This window comes from Aspergillus costaricaensis, assembly GCF_003184835.1.
Source record: "Aspergillus costaricaensis CBS 115574 unplaced genomic scaffold BO79scaffold_43, whole genome shotgun sequence".
Taxonomy (NCBI): domain Eukaryota; kingdom Fungi; phylum Ascomycota; class Eurotiomycetes; order Eurotiales; family Aspergillaceae; genus Aspergillus; species Aspergillus costaricensis.
The window spans coordinates 126676-144156 of NW_020291843.1; the positions used below are offsets into that span (position 1 = coordinate 126676).

At 52.0% G+C, this 17481-nt stretch overlaps 7 protein-coding genes across 7 annotated transcripts; 3 read left to right on the forward strand and 4 right to left on the reverse strand.

The window, feature by feature from the left end:
• Nucleotides 1-1164: 1164 nt before the first annotated feature.
• BO79DRAFT_203207 (putative mitochondrial oxaloacetate transporter (Oac)) lies at nt 1165-2821 on the reverse strand. Its single transcript, XM_025681702.1, has 6 exons — nt 2600-2821; nt 2455-2529; nt 2240-2369; nt 1714-2185; nt 1518-1663; nt 1165-1464 (listed from the first exon to the last, which is right to left on the reverse strand). Exons 1-6 carry the CDS (start codon nt 2614-2616, stop codon nt 1372-1374), a joined length of 933 nt encoding a protein of 310 aa, XP_025535049.1. The 5' UTR covers nt 2617-2821; the 3' UTR covers nt 1165-1371.
• Nucleotides 2822-3306: 485 nt separating this feature from the next.
• BO79DRAFT_158970 (WD-repeat containing protein SWD2) lies at nt 3307-4534 on the forward strand (the record flags this gene model as incomplete). Its single annotated transcript, XM_025678928.1, has 3 exons — nt 3307-3411; nt 3474-3699; nt 3753-4534. 3 exons carry the CDS (start codon nt 3307-3309, stop codon nt 4532-4534), a joined length of 1113 nt encoding a protein of 370 aa, XP_025535050.1.
• On the reverse strand, nt 4261-6447 carry BO79DRAFT_181485 (uncharacterized protein). The gene has a single exon (XM_025680155.1). The coding sequence runs from the start codon at nt 6346-6348 to the stop codon at nt 4717-4719; it is 1632 nt and encodes a 543-aa protein (XP_025535051.1). The 5' UTR covers nt 6349-6447; the 3' UTR covers nt 4261-4716.
• An 826-nt stretch (nt 6448-7273) lies between these two features.
• On the reverse strand, nt 7274-9744 carry BO79DRAFT_290658 (putative integral membrane protein (Ptm1)). The gene is made up of 7 exons (XM_025688910.1): nt 9470-9744; nt 9213-9410; nt 8823-9148; nt 8727-8767; nt 8602-8676; nt 7941-8551; nt 7274-7883 (listed from the first exon to the last, which is right to left on the reverse strand). The coding sequence occupies exons 1-7, from the start codon at nt 9542-9544 to the stop codon at nt 7599-7601; spliced, it is 1611 nt and encodes a 536-aa protein (XP_025535052.1). The 5' UTR covers nt 9545-9744; the 3' UTR covers nt 7274-7598.
• Nucleotides 9745-9981: 237 nt separating this feature from the next.
• BO79DRAFT_259489 (uncharacterized protein) lies at nt 9982-11157 on the forward strand (the record flags this gene model as incomplete). The annotated part of the gene is made up of 2 exons (XM_025686366.1): nt 9982-10067; nt 10143-11157. 2 exons carry the CDS (start codon nt 9982-9984, stop codon nt 11155-11157), a joined length of 1101 nt encoding a protein of 366 aa, XP_025535053.1.
• A 90-nt stretch (nt 11158-11247) lies between these two features.
• Nucleotides 11248-12166, reverse strand: BO79DRAFT_232600 (DUF4112 domain-containing protein; the record flags this gene model as incomplete). Its single annotated transcript, XM_025684242.1, has 3 exons — nt 11248-11746; nt 11806-12020; nt 12092-12166. The coding sequence occupies 3 exons, from the start codon at nt 12164-12166 to the stop codon at nt 11248-11250; spliced, it is 789 nt and encodes a 262-aa protein (XP_025535054.1).
• A 581-nt stretch (nt 12167-12747) lies between these two features.
• On the forward strand, nt 12748-17345 carry BO79DRAFT_240642 (decapping enzyme complex catalytic subunit DCP2). Its single transcript, XM_025685045.1, has 4 exons — nt 12748-13089; nt 13173-13189; nt 13223-15562; nt 15952-17345. Exons 1-4 carry the CDS (start codon nt 13059-13061, stop codon nt 17302-17304), a joined length of 3741 nt encoding a protein of 1246 aa, XP_025535055.1. The 5' UTR covers nt 12748-13058; the 3' UTR covers nt 17305-17345.
• The last annotated feature ends 136 nt before the right edge of the window (nt 17346-17481 follow it).

The window sequence follows — 17481 nt, forward strand, 5'->3', positions numbered from 1 at the left end:
GGAGACAAGTCCGGAGCACGTCGATGCCTAGGGCCTTTAGTGAAAAAGTAGTCGCGTCTCGTAACCAGCTGCTATCTTATCAGATCGAACTCCCATCTTTGAGCCCCTCGATCGATTCTGTCAATCCATTCAACTATCTCTCCTTTTATCCCTTTTCAGTAATACGTAGTTATCATATAAGATTTCACATCTCTCATTATACATTTACACCAATCATTGGATAATGATACTTTGTCTCATGTCTCCATCTCCCAACCCACCCATACCGTACCTTACAGTCTCATCAGTCCCTGCAGTCTGCTTAGGTACTCTTTACGACATCATCAATCAGCCGAGCTCATCCGCCATCTCCACTCGGTTTAATCCGAGCTGAACAGAAATTTTGGATCGCCGACACCCCGAGTTGGGTTACTCCGACGGCCAAGAAGCAAGAGCGTCTGTGCTGAACGCGTCGCGTCTTGCTTTCCCCCATCCACATTGGGCAGCTGCCTGCACCCACCCACGGATTTACGGATGTTTTGACCCTAATGGAAGAAGGATCCTTGCTTCTCTTTCCCACTTTGATTCTAGATTCAGCTGGCCTCAGCTGGCCCCAGTGGGGGGCTTTCAGCCTGTCTTTGCTGTCGGTGATGACGTTACAGCTGCGACGCGTCGGGAGCGTGCTGCAACATTGATCATAGACAAAGATTTCATTTTCTTTCAGAGCAAGATAAAAAAGTAACATCGTCGCAAGGGTCTTCTTTGACATCGTTGACGAACTCTTTTGTTGTTTACATTCTCGGCTTTGGATCGTGTATGGACAGTTCCATCGGCACCAAACACGACGCGTCTGATCCCGAGCTCATGCATCCGACGGAAGAAAGCAATGCAATCATCATTCCTAGCTTGATTCAACATGGAACCACTGACTAGTGCGCGTAGTTGCTTGCCCCAATTGCTTTTATAAGCTCCATGGTATCCACATCCTGTCTTGGGCGGCTCGTCTAGTTCGACCCTCATTAACTGTTCATTTCCCCATATTGTGTCCGGTGAGGTTCTCGCGCGTCTGCAAATGACCATCCATGATGCGACATGACTTTCCTAAAACTTCTTGGACATTGCATCATATATAGTACTCCAACACCAGGCAAGTACTGCGCATGGCCAACTCTAAATCTATTCAAGCTATTTATCCAAATGTATCTCCAAAATCTAAGAGCACAGCATGACGACCCAAGACAGAACGCCCTATATACATACACGTCACGCGATGCTGGCCACGCTGCTGCTGCTCAACAATGCGGAACCAAAAACCATGTCCCGAAACGTCTCTATAAGTGTCGCAAAGTTTCAGGGGGGGGGTATGCCAATGTCGCTATTATACTACGGTGACTACAAGTTTTCCTTCAACGAGTCAGACAGGAACCGATCCTCCAGTCTGCGCATGACTTTGTTGGTCTGCTCCGCCAAACTGAGGGTCAAGATCTACAGCCAGGTTAGTGTATCGCCTAAGGGACTGGGTGTCGAACATCACATACCGTGTGAGGCAGAATGCGCGCAAGATGGGCAAAGTATCCCTTGTAAATCGCCAACACACCCTCCGTCTTGATGGTCTTGAACAAGCAATCGAACACGCCCTTGTAGAGGTTGCCCGTTTGGTTGTACATTCTAGACATAATGGTGTCTGAACAACAAGTTAGCTGAGTGCAGTCGTGTCGTAAGTGTAGAACATACCAGGCGGGTGCATAACACAGCAGACGACAAAGCCAGATGCCGTGCTACTGGCCAGGTGCAGACCTGGACCATCTTCCATGCCCAGGTGCTTCATCAGGCGGCGCTTGGCGAAGAAATAGGTCGGCAGCTGAACGGAACTACCAAAGCCAGTTCGTACCATCGCCGCGCCAACTCCACGGTATAAGCCAGAAACTCCCTCCGTCGAGTGGATCTTCCGCAGACCATCAAACGAGTTCTTATAGTTGTGCTGGGTGCCGACGGGCAGGAACGGGGAGAACGATTGCAGGCGAGTCTTGACCAGGAAAAAGGGCGAACCCGCAGCAGCTCCGATGATACCAGACGCAGCACCGGCGACGACATTCACACCCAGAGACTGAACTTGAGCATCCTGGTATATCGTGGTTGCCAGACCCTTGCGCAGCGGTTCGTAGAAACCCAGACGGCAACCGTTGAGCAGGACTTGGTAGATGTACTGCAGCGGCTGTTAGCGATACAAGTACCGTCAAATGCTGATATATGAACGTACAGCCGAGCCTATTCCCCGGAAAAGACCGCGGGGACCCTCATTTTGTAGAATAACCTTCACACCGTGCAAGACACCCCGGTATTTCTTGGCAGCGTCCTGCTTGGCCTGCAGTTCACCCTGTAGTTGCAGACTTTCGTAGTATACCAATTAGCATCCGGCGACACAGCTGGCGAGGAGTAATCCGCGACATTCCGAATAGGGGAGGAAGACTGTACCGAATCTTCACCGTCTCAAAGCTATGAGTGACCGTCACTGCTCCGCATGCTGCAACACCTCCTGCGATGAATGCTCTGTAAAGAACAATAGATTGCGTTAACGCGACCGTAATCTGACGAATTTGGGAGCACCACCACCACGTACCCTGTTGTTGTGGACATTGTATCTGTTCAGATTCGTCTCCGCTAACGGAGGGGAGTGGACCGAGTCTGCGCGCGGAAGGGCAAAAGCGAGGCCGACAAGGGCGCCGGTAGAATCGAGACGACCTGGCTGTTGCGTGAAGCGATGCTGAGTGCCCCAGGAGGGGAAGATGACAGTCTCAGTGACGGTGCAGTGGAAGAGTAAGGCGAGCGAAGGACTTGTCAGAAAGTCAAAACGGTGTCAGAGCTGAGGTGTTCATGCCGTGAGATTCCCTCCGCCATTCAAGTCTCCCTCCGACAGTTCCAACGCCGCTCGGATTGGTTTCCGCAGCCGATAATTGGTTAGTAATTGGCCACAAGATCCGCACTTTGCAAGTCCAGAGCCTCCGACCTCGGCCAATCGGTATCTCCACTGCCGATGGTAAGCGTCGGACCGGAACAATATCAGCCCGCGGAAGTCGGTCAAACGCGTCAAAATCCATCGTCAGGCGCGTCTGCTTCCCTCAAGTGACGACCTTGACTACTTCTCTACTCGGGTCAGTTTGGGTGGAATCCTTGCAGGTCGAGGAATCTCGGAGAAATAGCCGGGTAGAAGCAAAAGGATCTGTCTGGATTGTAAGCTAGCTTAAAAATCGTGGACATCCTGACAACTTGCATCCTGTTCCCCGCAATCGCATTTTATCATTATCTATCTAGTCAAGTCAAAGAATTATGGCGGAAGGTCAACCACAGCCGACGGCGCAACCACAGCCTCAGCAGCCAATCCTGCAATGCCAGAAGGTCTCGGATATCATTCGTAGCTTCCGTCCTACCAAGGTTAGTCCAATGGCTCATGTGGACTGGGGCGCTCATCTAATTATCGGTTTCTTCCATCATAGGCATTTCGAGGCCCCAAGCAGGATACTTCCAATTATGTCACGTCGCTAGACTTTGATGACCAGGGTGATTACTTGGTGGCATCCGGCGATGATGAAACTATCCAGGTCTTCGATATCAAGGAGGGCAAATCTACAAAGTCGGTCCCCAGCAAAAAGTACGGCGCCCATCTAGCCAGGTTCACCCACCACAGTCGTCAGGTCCTTCATGCGAGCACCAAGGTTGATGGTATGTCTGCTGCCACGCACCTCCATCCTTGTCCCCTATTCTGACCAACCTAGATTCCTTGCGCTTGTTGGACCTTCACAATGAAGGCTACATTCGATACTTCCAGGGCCACACCGACAAAGTCACCTGCTTGGCTCTGTCTCCGGGCAGCGACTCCTTCATCTCATGCTCCAAAGACGACACAGTTGCTCTCTGGGATCTCGGCTCTCGCAATGCGCAAGGAAAGCTGAAACTCGCAACTCCATATCTCGTGGCCTTCGACCCGTCCGCATCGGTCATCGCCATTGCCTCCCAATCAACCGCATCAGTCCTTCTCTACGACCTCCGCAACTACGACAAAGCTCCCTTCTCCAGTTTCGATCTTGCGCCGTACGAAGAACGCTATACGCCTTCTACCCGAGGCAGAGGGTGGACTCGCCTGGAATTTTCCAATGATGGCAAGCACTTGCTGGTCGGAACAGACTACCATGGACATTTCATTCTCGATGCTTTCGAGGGCACCGTTAAGGCATTCTTGGTGGGCAAAGCCGGATCACCCGGGAGAGCTGCACCGGTATCGACAACCGGGAAGCCTCTCGGTCAGGGAGATGCGTGCTTCTCACCCGACGGGCGATACGTGGTTGGTGGTTCGGGAGATCATTCCGACATGCTAGTGTGGGATCTACAACAATCTCCTCCAGAGCCAAACGGTCTATTGCAGCCAATGACTAGACTATCACATCGCGGACGGACTGCCATCGTTGAATACAACCCGAGGTACAACATGATTGCGTCTGCCGACAAAGAGACTGTTTTCTGGCTTCCAGAGGACCCTTCCAGATCTTCTGAAAAGTAGCGAGCCACGATGCCCCCATCAGCTGCTGAGACGACCCCGACAACAGCTATGAGCTCTGCTGGTCTAAACACCACTAATTGCAAGAATTTGGAAAGAGATGCTGTCTGATGTAGACGACTCTGAATGCTCGATCATTCTAGTCGTTGTCCGATCTATCGTTAAGAGTCTTCGAACTAGTTGGTCTAGTTCTTTCGATTCTTTTCTTTGCCTATCAAGCTCCTGGCAGTATCACACACCCAGATAAGAGGTCCCTCCAAGCTGTCATCTCCATCTCTGTGCTTCTCGATAATGGACTCAATCTCCTTGACCACGGTCCGATTGCTGGAGATCGTCGCCAGTCCCGCAGCCCATCCGTACAGAAACACACTATAGTTGATATCGGAGAGGTTCTCGGCCACCTTCTGATAGACGGGCGGCAGTTTTGCGGTATCTCTCGCAGATGCAATCACCGACTTTGCTTCGACCGTCTTGACGGGAATCTTCCAGTGTGCTGGTATCTCATAATCGGACAGCTCCTGGTATTTCTTGATGAGATCCTCTCGGCTATATGTATCATAAGGAGGCTCGCCGAGCAAAATTTCCATGCGCAACCTTTCAGTGTCGGTACCGATGATATTGACGATCTCTTTCATCCGTGTTGCAGCCTCCTCGACACACACTAGTTCATAAGCATCCATTGCAGGCCACAGCTCCGTGGGCAACAGAGGTCGCTCATGCTCAACGGCGATCTGTCGATTGATGGCCTTATGGTGCTGCGGAGACTGGGTGATATGTTTGTAATGCGAGAGATCTGAGACCGCAGCAAGCATCAATGTGCAGTCCACATTAACAGTGGAAGTGAAGTGTTTGAACGGCTTCGGAAGGAGGTGGGACAAGCCCTCCTGTGTACCAGTCACAGCATAAGCCTTCTCACCACAGTCCACTTTAATCCCATAGCCTCTAATAATCTTCAAAAGATCATCAATCTCTGCACAGCTTCCCTCGCGAATCCTCGGCGCCACAAACCGCAGCCGAGGATGTCTATACCTAACTCTCGTAGCATTGGCCGCGGTCCTCAAATCTTTAGCCAACTTCACCAGCTCAATCTCATCCTCATCCTCATCGTCCTCCACATGACCATTATCCCCATCATGGTTCCGTAGAACCGTCCTAGCCTCCCCATCCTCACTCTCAGAATCAGCCTCCCACCCCTTCTCCGCCATCTCAAACAACAACCTCGACTCCGCAACCGTAGACACCTTCACCCACTCCTCCCCATCATCAGCAATAATATCCACAAACACACTCTTCTTCTTATCCCTCCCCGACTTTTTCTCCGCAACACCTTTATCACCAGTATCATCCCCCCAATAAAACCTCTTCCCGAACGCAACCAACCCGCGACACGTATTCTTCGCAATGGCCCAAACGGCCTCATAAAACGGCAAATTCGAGGACTTCAACGTATGAACCAGTCTTCTCGCCGCCGAGTCATCCCCATCAGTCGCTCCAGCATCGGTATTATTATTATTATTATCCTCCCCATCGCCATCGCCCTTTGTCGGCTCAGGCAGTTTCTGCACCTGCGCGCCTAATTTCTCCAACGTGCGCAACTCCGAAAGCACATTCGACTTCAGCGACCGCACCTCCACGATCTGGGGGTTCCGTTGTGTTTCCACCAAAAGGGCCTGGAACTCGCTAATCTCGGCGAGGAGGGATCGACATCGCGCGAGGAGGGAAGCCGAGAGCTCTCGACTGACTTGGAAGGGAGAGATCTCGATCTCGCTAGTAGAGGCGACGTCGTCGTCGTCGACTTGGTTTCCGGAATGCGCCATGGCGGGTGTGGGCGCTCGCGTGCGTGCGTGTTCTGTCTTTGCTTGAGCTAGCTGAGGGGGGCGGGGGGTTGAATTGCGGGTGGGTTGCGTTCGTTAAGGGCGGAAAAAAGGAATGGTGGAGATGGTGTTGTTTTTGTTGACGTGTTAGGGGAGAAGGAATCATGGAAACCGACGGAATTTTTCGTGAGTCATGGCACTACACTGGGTAAGCAGGCCTTGTTGGAGACGATGCTCGGCGCCGCCGGGCTGGTCACCATGGTGGCCCTCGCGTGCGGATGGAGAAGTTGATTCTATGGGGGTTGTGCGGGAAGTCACCACTAGTTAACTAACGTTATAACGGTAGTATGACTTAAGCTCAGCCAGGTCGAACTGGACCCTGAATCGGATTGCCCGGCCCGAACCAGGAACATGTAGGCGTCCGGGCCATGGGAATAGACGCTGAAGACGCTGGGTAGATGGATTGGATCCACACACACACACACCCCGGACTGAGTCACCTCACATCAGAAGAATGCGCATGGTGGAAGCAATAACATAGACGAAGAACGAAGAGAAGATAGCAGGCAGCTAGCTGGTTACCACTAGTTTACACTTTCGTTTCGTTGCATGGCTTCATGTAGTTACTGAGGGTTGAGGAATCTGAGGCGTTCAGGGCCATTTTAATTGCTTCAAACGGTGAAGCACCGGCATAGCTAGCTGTTTCCATAGTGGGCTCGATCAATCATATGATTATGAATAGGATTGAATGGAAATGAGCGTATGATTTAGAGTGTTCCAACGTAGCTGGAAGTTGTTTCTCACTGTAGGATCAGTGCAAGTGATAATGGACCGGCATGGGATACTAAGGCTTGTGTGAATGCTGAGATAGAGTTACTGACGTCATGCCTATTGATCAGTGAAATGAAAACATTGCTTCATAACTGGAGTTACATATGGTAGAGAATCTATACAAAATAAAGGAAAAGATATCGCTCCTCCATTACATTCGAAGCAGAAAAGACACGAAACACTGAACAACGGGGAATACACCATAGGCCGAACGCCATCATATGCCTGCAAAGCCAACTAACACATGAAGAATACCAACACTTCCAATTTTCCCCGAAATATGGCAACGTAGCCGCATGTCTCCGACAGTCAAGACAGTCAAGACAGTAGACAAATAGCAATTGCGAGAATGACTTTTCTGGCCCTGCAATTTTAGGATGTCAATGCCCACGACGGGGCACGTGTAGCTTCGGAAGCCGCCTTTAGTCCTTGTGCTTGCCAGTAAGCCGCTCTCGTTCGCCGGAGTTGCGCGGCGATTCATCTTCGTCGTCAGACCATTTGTCCCCGTCCTCGCCGACAGCGAAGATAGTCTCACCGTCCAGGGACTCCCGTTGACGCGGGGCTGCAGGTACAGGCTTGGGAGGCACAGGTGACAGGTCACGACGATGCTCCGAACCGGAAGGTTCTTCGGGTCCGCCAAAAGCGTCCTCTTCATCCAATGCACTACCGAAGGAGCGAATCTCAAACCCGTCGTCGTCTTGCGCAATCTGGCATGTTGTTAGCTTATCTTCCATTCTCGCACAATTGCTCCAAACAAGGCTTACCTCGTCACTCATAGCGAACCGTCTGTTGTTAGCAGTAGGACGCCACAGATAGGCGACGAATCCGATATCGAAGAAGTACACCAGGTTCAGCCAGCCATCCAGCACAAACCATCTGGACTTCCAGTGCTCGGGGACGAAGCTGGCCTCGCTACGTCCTGCAAAGGCGATAGAGTTGATAAAGAAGAAACCGAAGATGACGACGATACTACCAAGAATGCACCACCAAAGCTTCTTGTACATCATGGCTTTCGTCTTCTGCTTTCTGTCGATAAGGTCCTTCATTGTCGCATTCAGGGAGTTCAACGTCCACACGTAGAATGCCGTGAGTGTACCAGCAAGAGGAAGTACGATGAGCAAGACGAGCGGGCCGGCGCTGTCCGGGGTAATCGATAGACTGGCGACAGCATATATCACAGCGAAGATGAAGTGGGTGATGGCAAGGATACGAACGTAGATCATCGTCCGACCGAGCGAGGGCTTGACAACGCCATAGCCCATGCACACTATCAGCAGGAGGAAGAACGAGAAAGCGTTACGTCCCGCATTTAGCACAGCAACTATGACCATCAATGCCTTTGCGCCGGTGTTTAAGCCGTTGCGGTTTTGATAGTCTGAATGGGCGTTAGCAGAGGTCATTGGTGGTATAAAGCGTTAGACATACCGTAGAAGCCCCAAGTCATCAACTGCTCGACAATGAGGAAAACAAGGATCGCGGTGATGTAATTTTGAACGGGCACTATAGACGATTAGCGGATAGTCACTGGACACCCACAAGCCTGTACTTACAGATATCGTGACGGTTTTGCACGTAAAGGAATGCCCAGAACCTATTTAGTATAAGCCCCACCCTGACTGAACTCAGCGACATTAGAAAATACTTACAGACCGACAACTGCGTAGACGATAGTCAAGCCACCATAGAACGGGAGCTTTGCGATCTGCGCAGCTGGAAGTTCACCGTATGAGTTTCTGAACTCAATGACGGCCTTGTAGTCCACGCCGGAGTATCCGTATGTGCTGACACAATAAAATCCAGTCTTTTTGATAGGATAATTGATGGCCGCGGGATCATTTAGGTGAACGGCTTTGGTAACGACGGGAAACTTGGAGGCCTCGGTGACATTCGAAGCAAGAATGAAAGAGCCGACTTGGTCTTCCGAACAGAGGTTCGCCTGCACACTGGCCTCGTCACAGATAGTTTCCCTTTCCTAAAGCCGCATATATGAGTTGAACTATCCAAATATAATCATGGTCAGGGAAGGGTGGTCGTACCCCAGAGTCACCCGGAACAGGCCGGCCGATGAGATTCTCATCGGACCATTCGAATATGACGAGACTGACGAGAGGATCGCTATCACCGGACTGGGGTTCTTGGACGAATTTGGTCAAGATGAAGGGATCGACACTTCCACCCCAAGCTTTGCGACTATACATTCCCGAACAACGCTGTCGATGAGCTTCATCTTGTGTCTGCGCGGAAATCGGATGTCAGCATCGCTGCCCAGATTATGGTGAAAGACAATGCGCACTAGTTCAACTTCATTTGCCAACACACATCCTGCCAGTAAGGCAGTTAAGCCAAGGGTCCGAAGCCAGCCTCTCATTGTGACAATGAAAAAGGAGCTATGCGGTAGGGTGCCTGGCAGTAGGACGGAGCTCCGGAGTCGCCGAGAGCAGGGTTTAGTTGCAGCCCTGGATCATAAGAAGCTCCAGGTACAATTTGAGGGCAAATTCAACGGAGGGAGTGGCCTTCTCAGGGGAAGTCGGCAAGGCTCGGATGCGTTGGGAGACCGAATGATGTTTGCGACGATCTCACGAAGCGTGGCTTGAACTGCTGAAACCGGGGAAGCCGCGTGTTGTTGACGGGGGTCCCGCCCATGGGTATTATCTAAGCCCGTGCTGCCAGTGGCTCTGCCCGCCGCCGAGAAATTCTGCCTGGCGAAAATCGCTCCCCACCCGGCATCCCGCGTGAAAACTAATTACTATCTACAATTTTATTGTATGAACCCAGTCTTACACTCCGCCCCTGACACCTACCAAAATGCCCGGAAAAGAGCTGCCTGATCGCTGCATGAACTGCCATGAGGCCCAACCGGCCTTTACATTGCGCGAGCGTTTCGTGTGCCAGTACGTCTCGCCTTCCCTATAGTATACCTGTCGCCGCTTCTAGTCCATACTGATCTCAGTTACCCCTCCATTCAGAGAATGTTATATTCGATTCTTGAACTTCAAGCCCTTCAGGCGCATGGAACGTTATCGTCTCCGGAGGAATATGCCACAGACCGGTCCCTGCAAATTGCTGCTCCCCCTTTCGTACGGCGTCTCCTCCACCGTGCTATTGCACATGCTGCACCAGCAGCTGGAGGTACTACGCTCAAAGAAACACGGCCCTGCAGGCTTTGAAATCCTCGTTCTCGTCGTTGAGCCTTCGACGATCTCCCCTGTTCCTCCGCACGAAGAAGGCTTTGCACTCGCGCAGCAAACCTTCCCACTCTGTTCCTTCACCCGGCTCCCCTTCCACAGTATCTTCGAGCTTGACCCGGATGTCCATCAGATCATGTCGCAGTATGCTGGGGAGAACTTCACAGATGACACTTCTCTATCCGATGAGGAGCGTTTAACCCGCTTCCGCAGGTCGATCTCATCAGCCACCTCCAAGTCCGATGTCGACCAAATCTTGTTGAACAAACTCGTCGTTGCTTTCGCAAAGAAAATGGAATGCCGTGGCATAGTATGGGGTGACTCTGACAGCAAGCTTGCCGCCAAGACGCTCGCCAACGTTGCGAAGGGACGCGGCTCTGCAGTGACGTGGCAGGTGTGCGATGGAATGTCGCCGTTCGGTCTAGAATTCAACTTCCCGCTTCGGGACGTGTTCACGGCAGAGATACGCACCTATGCCACCCTCTTTCCCGAGCTTGCTGGCATCATCGTTCAAGATGAGCCTCCCTCGGAGAATACGCTCACGAAGAACTTGTCGATCGATGAGCTGATGATCCGTTATGTCAGCACTCAGGGTGCGAAATACCCCGGCGTCATGTTGAACGTGACCAGGACTGCCAGTAAGCTCCAGTCGTCCGGTACATCTATCGGCGGACTGCAGTGCGACTTCTGCGGGGCCTTCATGACTACGAACGAGAACATTACGGGCGAACAAGGCAACGAACAGCTTCAATTTTGCTACGCCTGTGCTCGGTCCCAGCCCGAATTGACCTGTTAAATCAGGGTTCGTTCACATATTCATCTATACCGCGTTTGTGGGTAGGCATTATTATTTTGACTGTCCCGAATGCATCTATCTGTGACATCATCAATGCCGCCGAGAGGGCCGGGAGTTATCGATCACTCCAGTCTCAAGGTCATCCTCCGGTTGGGCTCTTCCTCCGAACCATCTGCCTTGTGAACGGCTTTTCTTGGGATCCCGTGCTGCTTGAGGCTTCGCTGGTCCATCAGTGTTCCTACTGTGCGGCTGGCCTTTGTGGCTAGATGGCTCACCCGAAGTATCATCGTCATAGCGGTCGAACTCGTCCGGCAAGCTCATATCCGCTGTATCCTGCCTCCTCTCTTGTTTGGCAAGCGCCTTGGCCCCTTTTTCCCGCAAATGTTTTTCCAGAAGCACGGCATTCCGCGTGTTGCATTTGTACACGGCATCAGCAACGTCACCAATGAAAGGAACCAGGCCGATAAAGAAGTCGATCACGATATTCATGAGCATCATCATTCGCAGCCGCGATGGGAGGCCCCCGTCGATTTTGTCACAGGTGTGCACCACCATTAAAGCCAATGCTGCGTCTGCTCCATCTCCAATACTGTTTGATTCCTTGCATGAGTCTCGGATTGTACACCATCTGCAGAGATTGCAACTTACAATGGGAATAGACCTATAACACTTCCCCATCCGAATCGGATTCCACACAGGCTAAAGAGACATAAGTCCAAGCGATATGCTCTTCTTTTCACTTGCGTCAGAACCTTGCTGTCGTTCTGCGACAGGCCGGGAGGGACTGCTTTGCGTCGCTTTTGTGTTTTCTTCCCGAAGGCGCGATTCAAGCGTGACGCGGGAACCTCTTCGAAATAGGGGTCCTACAACAACACATTGTCTTAGCCCATAGTTTACCACAGTAGGACGGTTCAGAAAATGGAATGGGTTTTACCTCTTGTCCAAAATGATTCCGGGCGGATTCTGCGAGAATCTTCTTGCCCACTAGATTTGCAAGTTGCGCCGACATGGCTTAGGAGGTGGCAGGATCAGATGATGGAAGGGAGTCAGAGTAAGGGGAGGAAAGGTCTCTGTTAAGAAAAGCAAAAAGAAAGGGGACGTTGGAATGTGCCGGATCGATCAGGCACCCTCTTCAGGAGGGGATGCTTGGCTGACTATATAACCGCCAAGCTCTCAGGAGCAGACGTATGTATGTCTAATGAAGATTCGATAAAGGATCTCCGATGTAAGCGCCTTATTTTTGGACAAAGGGGTTTCGGGCGGCTTTTTAAAACCATGGGATACATTGTGCGACAACCAGTCAACGACGACAACGTCGACAATGACCTGAATATCTGGAACGCGAGCCGCGCATCGACGTCATTGCAGGATCCGGCGCGACCACCAGCAGACATTACGTAACCCCCCTCACATCTCACTAGCCACATTATTGATACTTGTGTGTAACTGCGCCACATGTAATTGATTGTGGCGCAGTCAGCTGGTTCCCCTAAGCGGACTAGACTAGTTGGTACTAGTAACTAACTAATGAGTGACTTCCCCAACCCAACTCATTCGCAGCTCACTCACTCTTAGCCGTCCTCCATTATTGTTAGGCCGTCGGGTGTCGACCACAAGAGCCACTTTTCCCTCACTCTCTACCCACCTATCAGCGCTTCTTCTCTTGGTTGGAGGTAGATAACCCATTGGTTTTACCCTCACATCCCTGCCTCCTTAGCCTTCTCGCACAAAGTACGCTTCAGGGTTGGCGCTTGCCAAGCACCCTTCCTTGAAGCTGCAGCAGCGCGCTGTGCTGTCCCCTCAGTCCTCGTTCGCTCCGCCTCGTGCTCTCTCCGCTTGACGCTCGGAGAGCTCCTTGCCTGTCCTTACCTCTGCTGAAATGCTAGAGCACGTTGTCCAGTATGACAGAAACAAAGATGCAGTTGGAAGACTGTGAGTCTCGCCTTGACGCTTGTCTCCCCCGCCCGTGTGGCTACGGTGACCTCGGCTGTGCTAACTTGGATGGCTCCGGGCAGGGCTGGATGATTTATGTGTTCGCTTTATCATTAACTTACCCCGAGAAGAGCTCGAATCTGTTGAACGCATCTGTTTTCAGGTTGAAGAAGCACAATGGTTCTACGAAGACTTCATTCGGCCGTTGGATCCGGCTCTCCCGTCCTTGTCCCTGAAAGCCTTTGCTTTGCGCATTTTTCAGCATTGCCCATTGATGTCCCAATGGTCGCATTATCATCATATCACCGCATTCTCCGAATTCCTGGCCTACAAAACCCGGGTTCCGGTGCGCGGTGCCATCATGCTTAACGATGACATGGATGAGGTGGTCTTGGTCAAGGGTTGGAAGAAAGGCGCCAACTGGAGTTTTCCACGAGGCAAAATTAATAAAGATGAGAAAGACATCGACTGCGCCATTCGAGAAGTCTACGAGGAAACTGGTTTTGACGTTCGGGAAGCCGGATTGGTCCAAGATGAGAAAGATGTCAAGTTCATCGAAATCACCATGAGAGAGCAGCACATGAGGCTGTACGTTTTCCGGGGCGTGCCACAGGATGCTCATTTTGAGCCGCGTACCCGCAAGGAGATTAGCAAGATTGAGTGGTACAAGCTGTCGGAGTTGCCGACACTGAAGAAGAGCAAGCAGCAAGATCAAGGCTTCGCCGTCGCCAATGCGAACAAGTTCTATATGGTAGCTCCGTTTATGCATCCACTCAAGAAGTGGATTGCCCAACAAAAGAGGCTTGAAGGAAAGACTCCAGGTGGTTCGAAGGTGCCTATGCAGAACGAAATGTCGATCGACGAAGCTTCCCATGCCGTGCACAGCTTCACACCGAACCAGGCGGCTGCGGAAATGGCTACTCCCAGTGACTTGCCAGAACTTGCGTCGACTCAGGACGCCTCTGCTCACCTTAAGCGCCTTCTCAACATTAACAATCTGGCTTCTTCTGGAAATACATCGCCGGTCATCCATGCACCAGTCTCAGGGCCTAGTGCCTCTAAATCTAATGCTCTTTTAGAGCTGCTGCGGACCGGCTCGTCTCGTGAATCCCTTCCACAAGCCCATATTCCAGAGCAGCAATCGATGCCGGCCCCTCTCCCAGGGAGTGTGCCTCCTGTGAATCGTCCTTATCCCGCGATGGGCTTCTTCCCGGGCTTTCCCCAGCAAGGCCCTCATGTCGGCGTACCCCCCAGCTTGCCGTCATACCCACAGCCCAATCACGGTCCTGTACCACACCTACCAGCATCCATTGCCAACACAATGCCTCATGGCCAGTTGAATCAAAGACCGCTCTCTGCTGCTCCTCCAGGGCCATCGGGTAGTTTTCACGGAAGTTTCCCCCCTCAGCAGTCGCTTGCATCACACTTCCACAAGGACACAGGTTCGCTAGCAGAACTCGCTCCCGCTCCGCAGAGTCAAGCCGCCCCTGCCCCCTACCATCGAACCGGTGATCCTCAATTCTCTCAATCAGGTCATCCTTCCCAAGCTCAAGGTGCGACCGTGCCACCGGCGAGAAACTTGCCTCCACCCAAACTTACGAGCCATTCCCTGGCTCTGTTGAATGTTTTCAAGGATGACTCGACCAAAACACCCAAGACGCCTAAGGCGAACTTGGTGTCCCATACTGGACCGGCGCAAGCCAGTGAACGAAGACCATCACAACATCAGGATCATCTCCTTAATTTGCTGAGAGGGTCTCCTGCTCCTGCTGTCTCTGGGCCGGCCGAACTATCGGGTCAATCAGTGTCCCCGGCCAGAAAACAAGTCCTTCAACGACCCCGGGGGGACCATAGCCCTGCGCGGCGCAGTTCGCCCGCGGCTAATCCATGGAGTTCTTCGCCAGCCTCTGGACCGACCATGCATACTTTACAACCCGGAGCTCAGAAGCCATCAAGAAAGGCACAGAGTGGGCCGAATCGCAAAGGACTCAGAAATGAGCAGGCATCGGCTGTTACGGCCCCTATAACAATCTTGGCAAGACCACAAGCCGCCAAGGAACAGCCTCCTGCACGCGCTTCTCCGCAGACCTCCCGTCCTCCCTCCCAGCCTAGGGGTCCGAAACCCAGTTCTCCGGAGCCACCTAAACCTTTCCAGCCGCAGATTCTACGTCGCTCTGATAATCCAAATGCGATGAATCTTCTGCCGATTCGGACTGCACTCAATGAGAGTCAAGATCAACAGGCCGCCGCACGCTCCACGGAGTCCCCTCGGCATTCGCAACCTCAACCCAGCTTCGACCGCCGACCGAGTCAAACTGTTGCGCAGAAGGAGATGCTCCTATCACTCTTTGGCAAAACCTCTGTCTCTCCAAATATTTCCCCTGCGGAACTGGGCGCATCTGTTCCGAAACCGTCGCAGCCTTCTTCTGTCGTTAGTCCACTGTCGCCGGTCAACTTGCCCGCTGTTCCTAACGTCGGACAGGCGCCTCATGAAATGGAGGATAGTCAGGCATCTAATGCCAATAAGGTGTCTTCGCCTGTCAATAAGGCTTTCTTGCTTGGGTTTCTGGAAGGAGTTGCTAAAGGACACAAGTAACTCGGTCATTTTTGCTTGATAGGACCCATCAGCTATACATATGCGTTTCTAATGAAGTTAGCGGTTCATCACTTCATGATCTTGAATTCAATTTGATATTGTCCATGCTACAGAGAACCCTTTTCTATGCGGAGTAGATTCTCCTTTTTGGGCTAGCTCGTAAGACAGATTATGTCATGTTCTATATACTGCCTTTTTCCACCGCCTTACCCACGATGTCATTCATGGGCCTCTGATTTGTAAACGCTACGCAGAACCAATTCCAGTATCAGCCCACAAACATGATGCGCTCCAGCCCATCTACACGCACAATATGTGCGCAATGTCTCGGCCGCAATCGATACTTCTCCACGACCGTCCAGCGTTGCGCCCCACGATCCACCACCCCGAACCCACCCTCCCCGCCAGCAACCGGATATGCACGTCTCACAAACCGCGGATTAATCTCCATAACAGGCATCGATAGCACCTCATATCTCCAAGGCTTAATCACCCAGAACATGCTCATCACGAATGACCCGAACCGTGCAACCCGTCGAACCGGCTCCTACACTGCTTTCCTGAACTCCCAAGGCCGAGTGCTCAACGACGCTTTCCTCTACCCACTACCCCAGGCAGAGGGCACATCACCCGACGAACATGCATGGCTGGTGGAAGTGGACAAGAGTGAAGTCACGACTCTCTTGAAGCATCTCAAGAAACACAAGCTCCGCGCGAAACTGAAGCTACGTGCCCTAGATGAGGGAGAACGCACGGTGTGGGCCTCATGGAAAGATCATAGTGAACCCCGGTGGGCCGCATATAACCTGGATTCTCAGTCACTTTCGCCCTTTGCCTCGTCCTCCGCAACGGTTACTGGGTGTGTAGATACCCGCGCACCAGGGTTCGGCTCTAGGCTCGTTACACCCGGGGAGGGAGACTTGACGACGCATCTGACGGAGGGAGAAGGCGAGGGTTATGGATCGGAGGTGGATCTGGGCTCGTATACGGTGCGACGGATGTTGCATGGCATTGCGGAAGGGCAGTCGGAGATAATCCGCGAGTCCGCGCTTCCGTTGGAGTCCAACATGGATATGGCGCGGGGTATTGATTTCCGCAAGGGATGCTATGTCGGTCAGGAACTTACAATCCGGACACATCATACGGGCGTTGTGAGGAAGCGTATACTGCCGGTTCAGTTGTATAATGGGGATCTAGGCGACTTGGCGTCGGCCGATATGCCGGTGTATGACCCCTCTGTGGAGTTGGAATTGCCGCCATCCGGGTCGAGTATTTCCAAGGTCAGCGCGCGCAAGGGCCGTAGTGCGGGCAAATTCTTGGGCGGTGTTGGAAATATCGGACTTGCTTTGTGTCGATTGGAGATGATGACGGACGTTGCTTTGACTGGGGAGGGGACCCAATATAGTCCTGATCAGGAGTTCAAGGTCTCATGGACTGGGGCTGAAGATGGATCGTCCGAGTCTGGCGAGGTGAAGTTGAAGGCACTTGTCCCAGCTTGGACGAGAGAGCACATCTACAATGGCGGAGTGAAGAAAAACCAGGGACGTAACCTAGAGCTGGAGGGACAGCGAGCCAGAGAACTGTTGGAACAGTTGGAGGAAGAAGAGGAGTCACGATGAAATGACCAACTGCGTCAACAATGTATCATAGATCAAACGTGTAATATATTGTCAAAAAATATACCGGTAAATACGATGTCTCCATGTCTCATTCGGTGAAAATGCAAGTAGTTGATAATATAGAACGTGAGGGTATCTCTATGCTTGAATGAAGTGTCTAATAATACATAGCGCAGC

Coding starts and splice junctions, on each gene's coding strand:
- BO79DRAFT_203207 (XM_025681702.1), bottom strand. Junction 2,186..2,239: donor TCCGGGGAATAGGCTCGGCT/GTACGTTCATAT, acceptor CAGCCGCTGCAG/TACATCTACCAAGTCCTGCT. Junction 1,664..1,713: donor CTGTGTTATGCACCCGCCTG/GTATGTTCTACA, acceptor CTTGTTGTTCAG/ACACCATTATGTCTAGAATG.
- BO79DRAFT_240642 (XM_025685045.1), top strand. CDS start 13,059: ATGACAGAAACAAAGATGCAGTTGGAAGACT. Junction 15,563..15,951: donor ACTTGCCCGCTGTTCCTAAC/GTCGGACAGGCG, acceptor AACCAATTCCAG/TATCAGCCCACAAACATGAT.
- BO79DRAFT_181485 (XM_025680155.1), bottom strand. CDS start 6,348: ATGGCGCATTCCGGAAACCAAGTCGACGACGACGACGTCGCCTCTACT.
- BO79DRAFT_290658 (XM_025688910.1), bottom strand. CDS start 9,544: ATGAGAGGCTGGCTTCGGACCCTTGGCTTAACTGCCTTACTGGCAGGA. Junction 9,149..9,212: donor CTGTTCCGGGTGACTCTGGG/GTACGACCACCC, acceptor ATGCGGCTTTAG/GAAAGGGAAACTATCTGTGA. Junction 8,768..8,822: donor GTCTACGCAGTTGTCGGTCT/GTAAGTATTTTC, acceptor TATACTAAATAG/GTTCTGGGCATTCCTTTACG.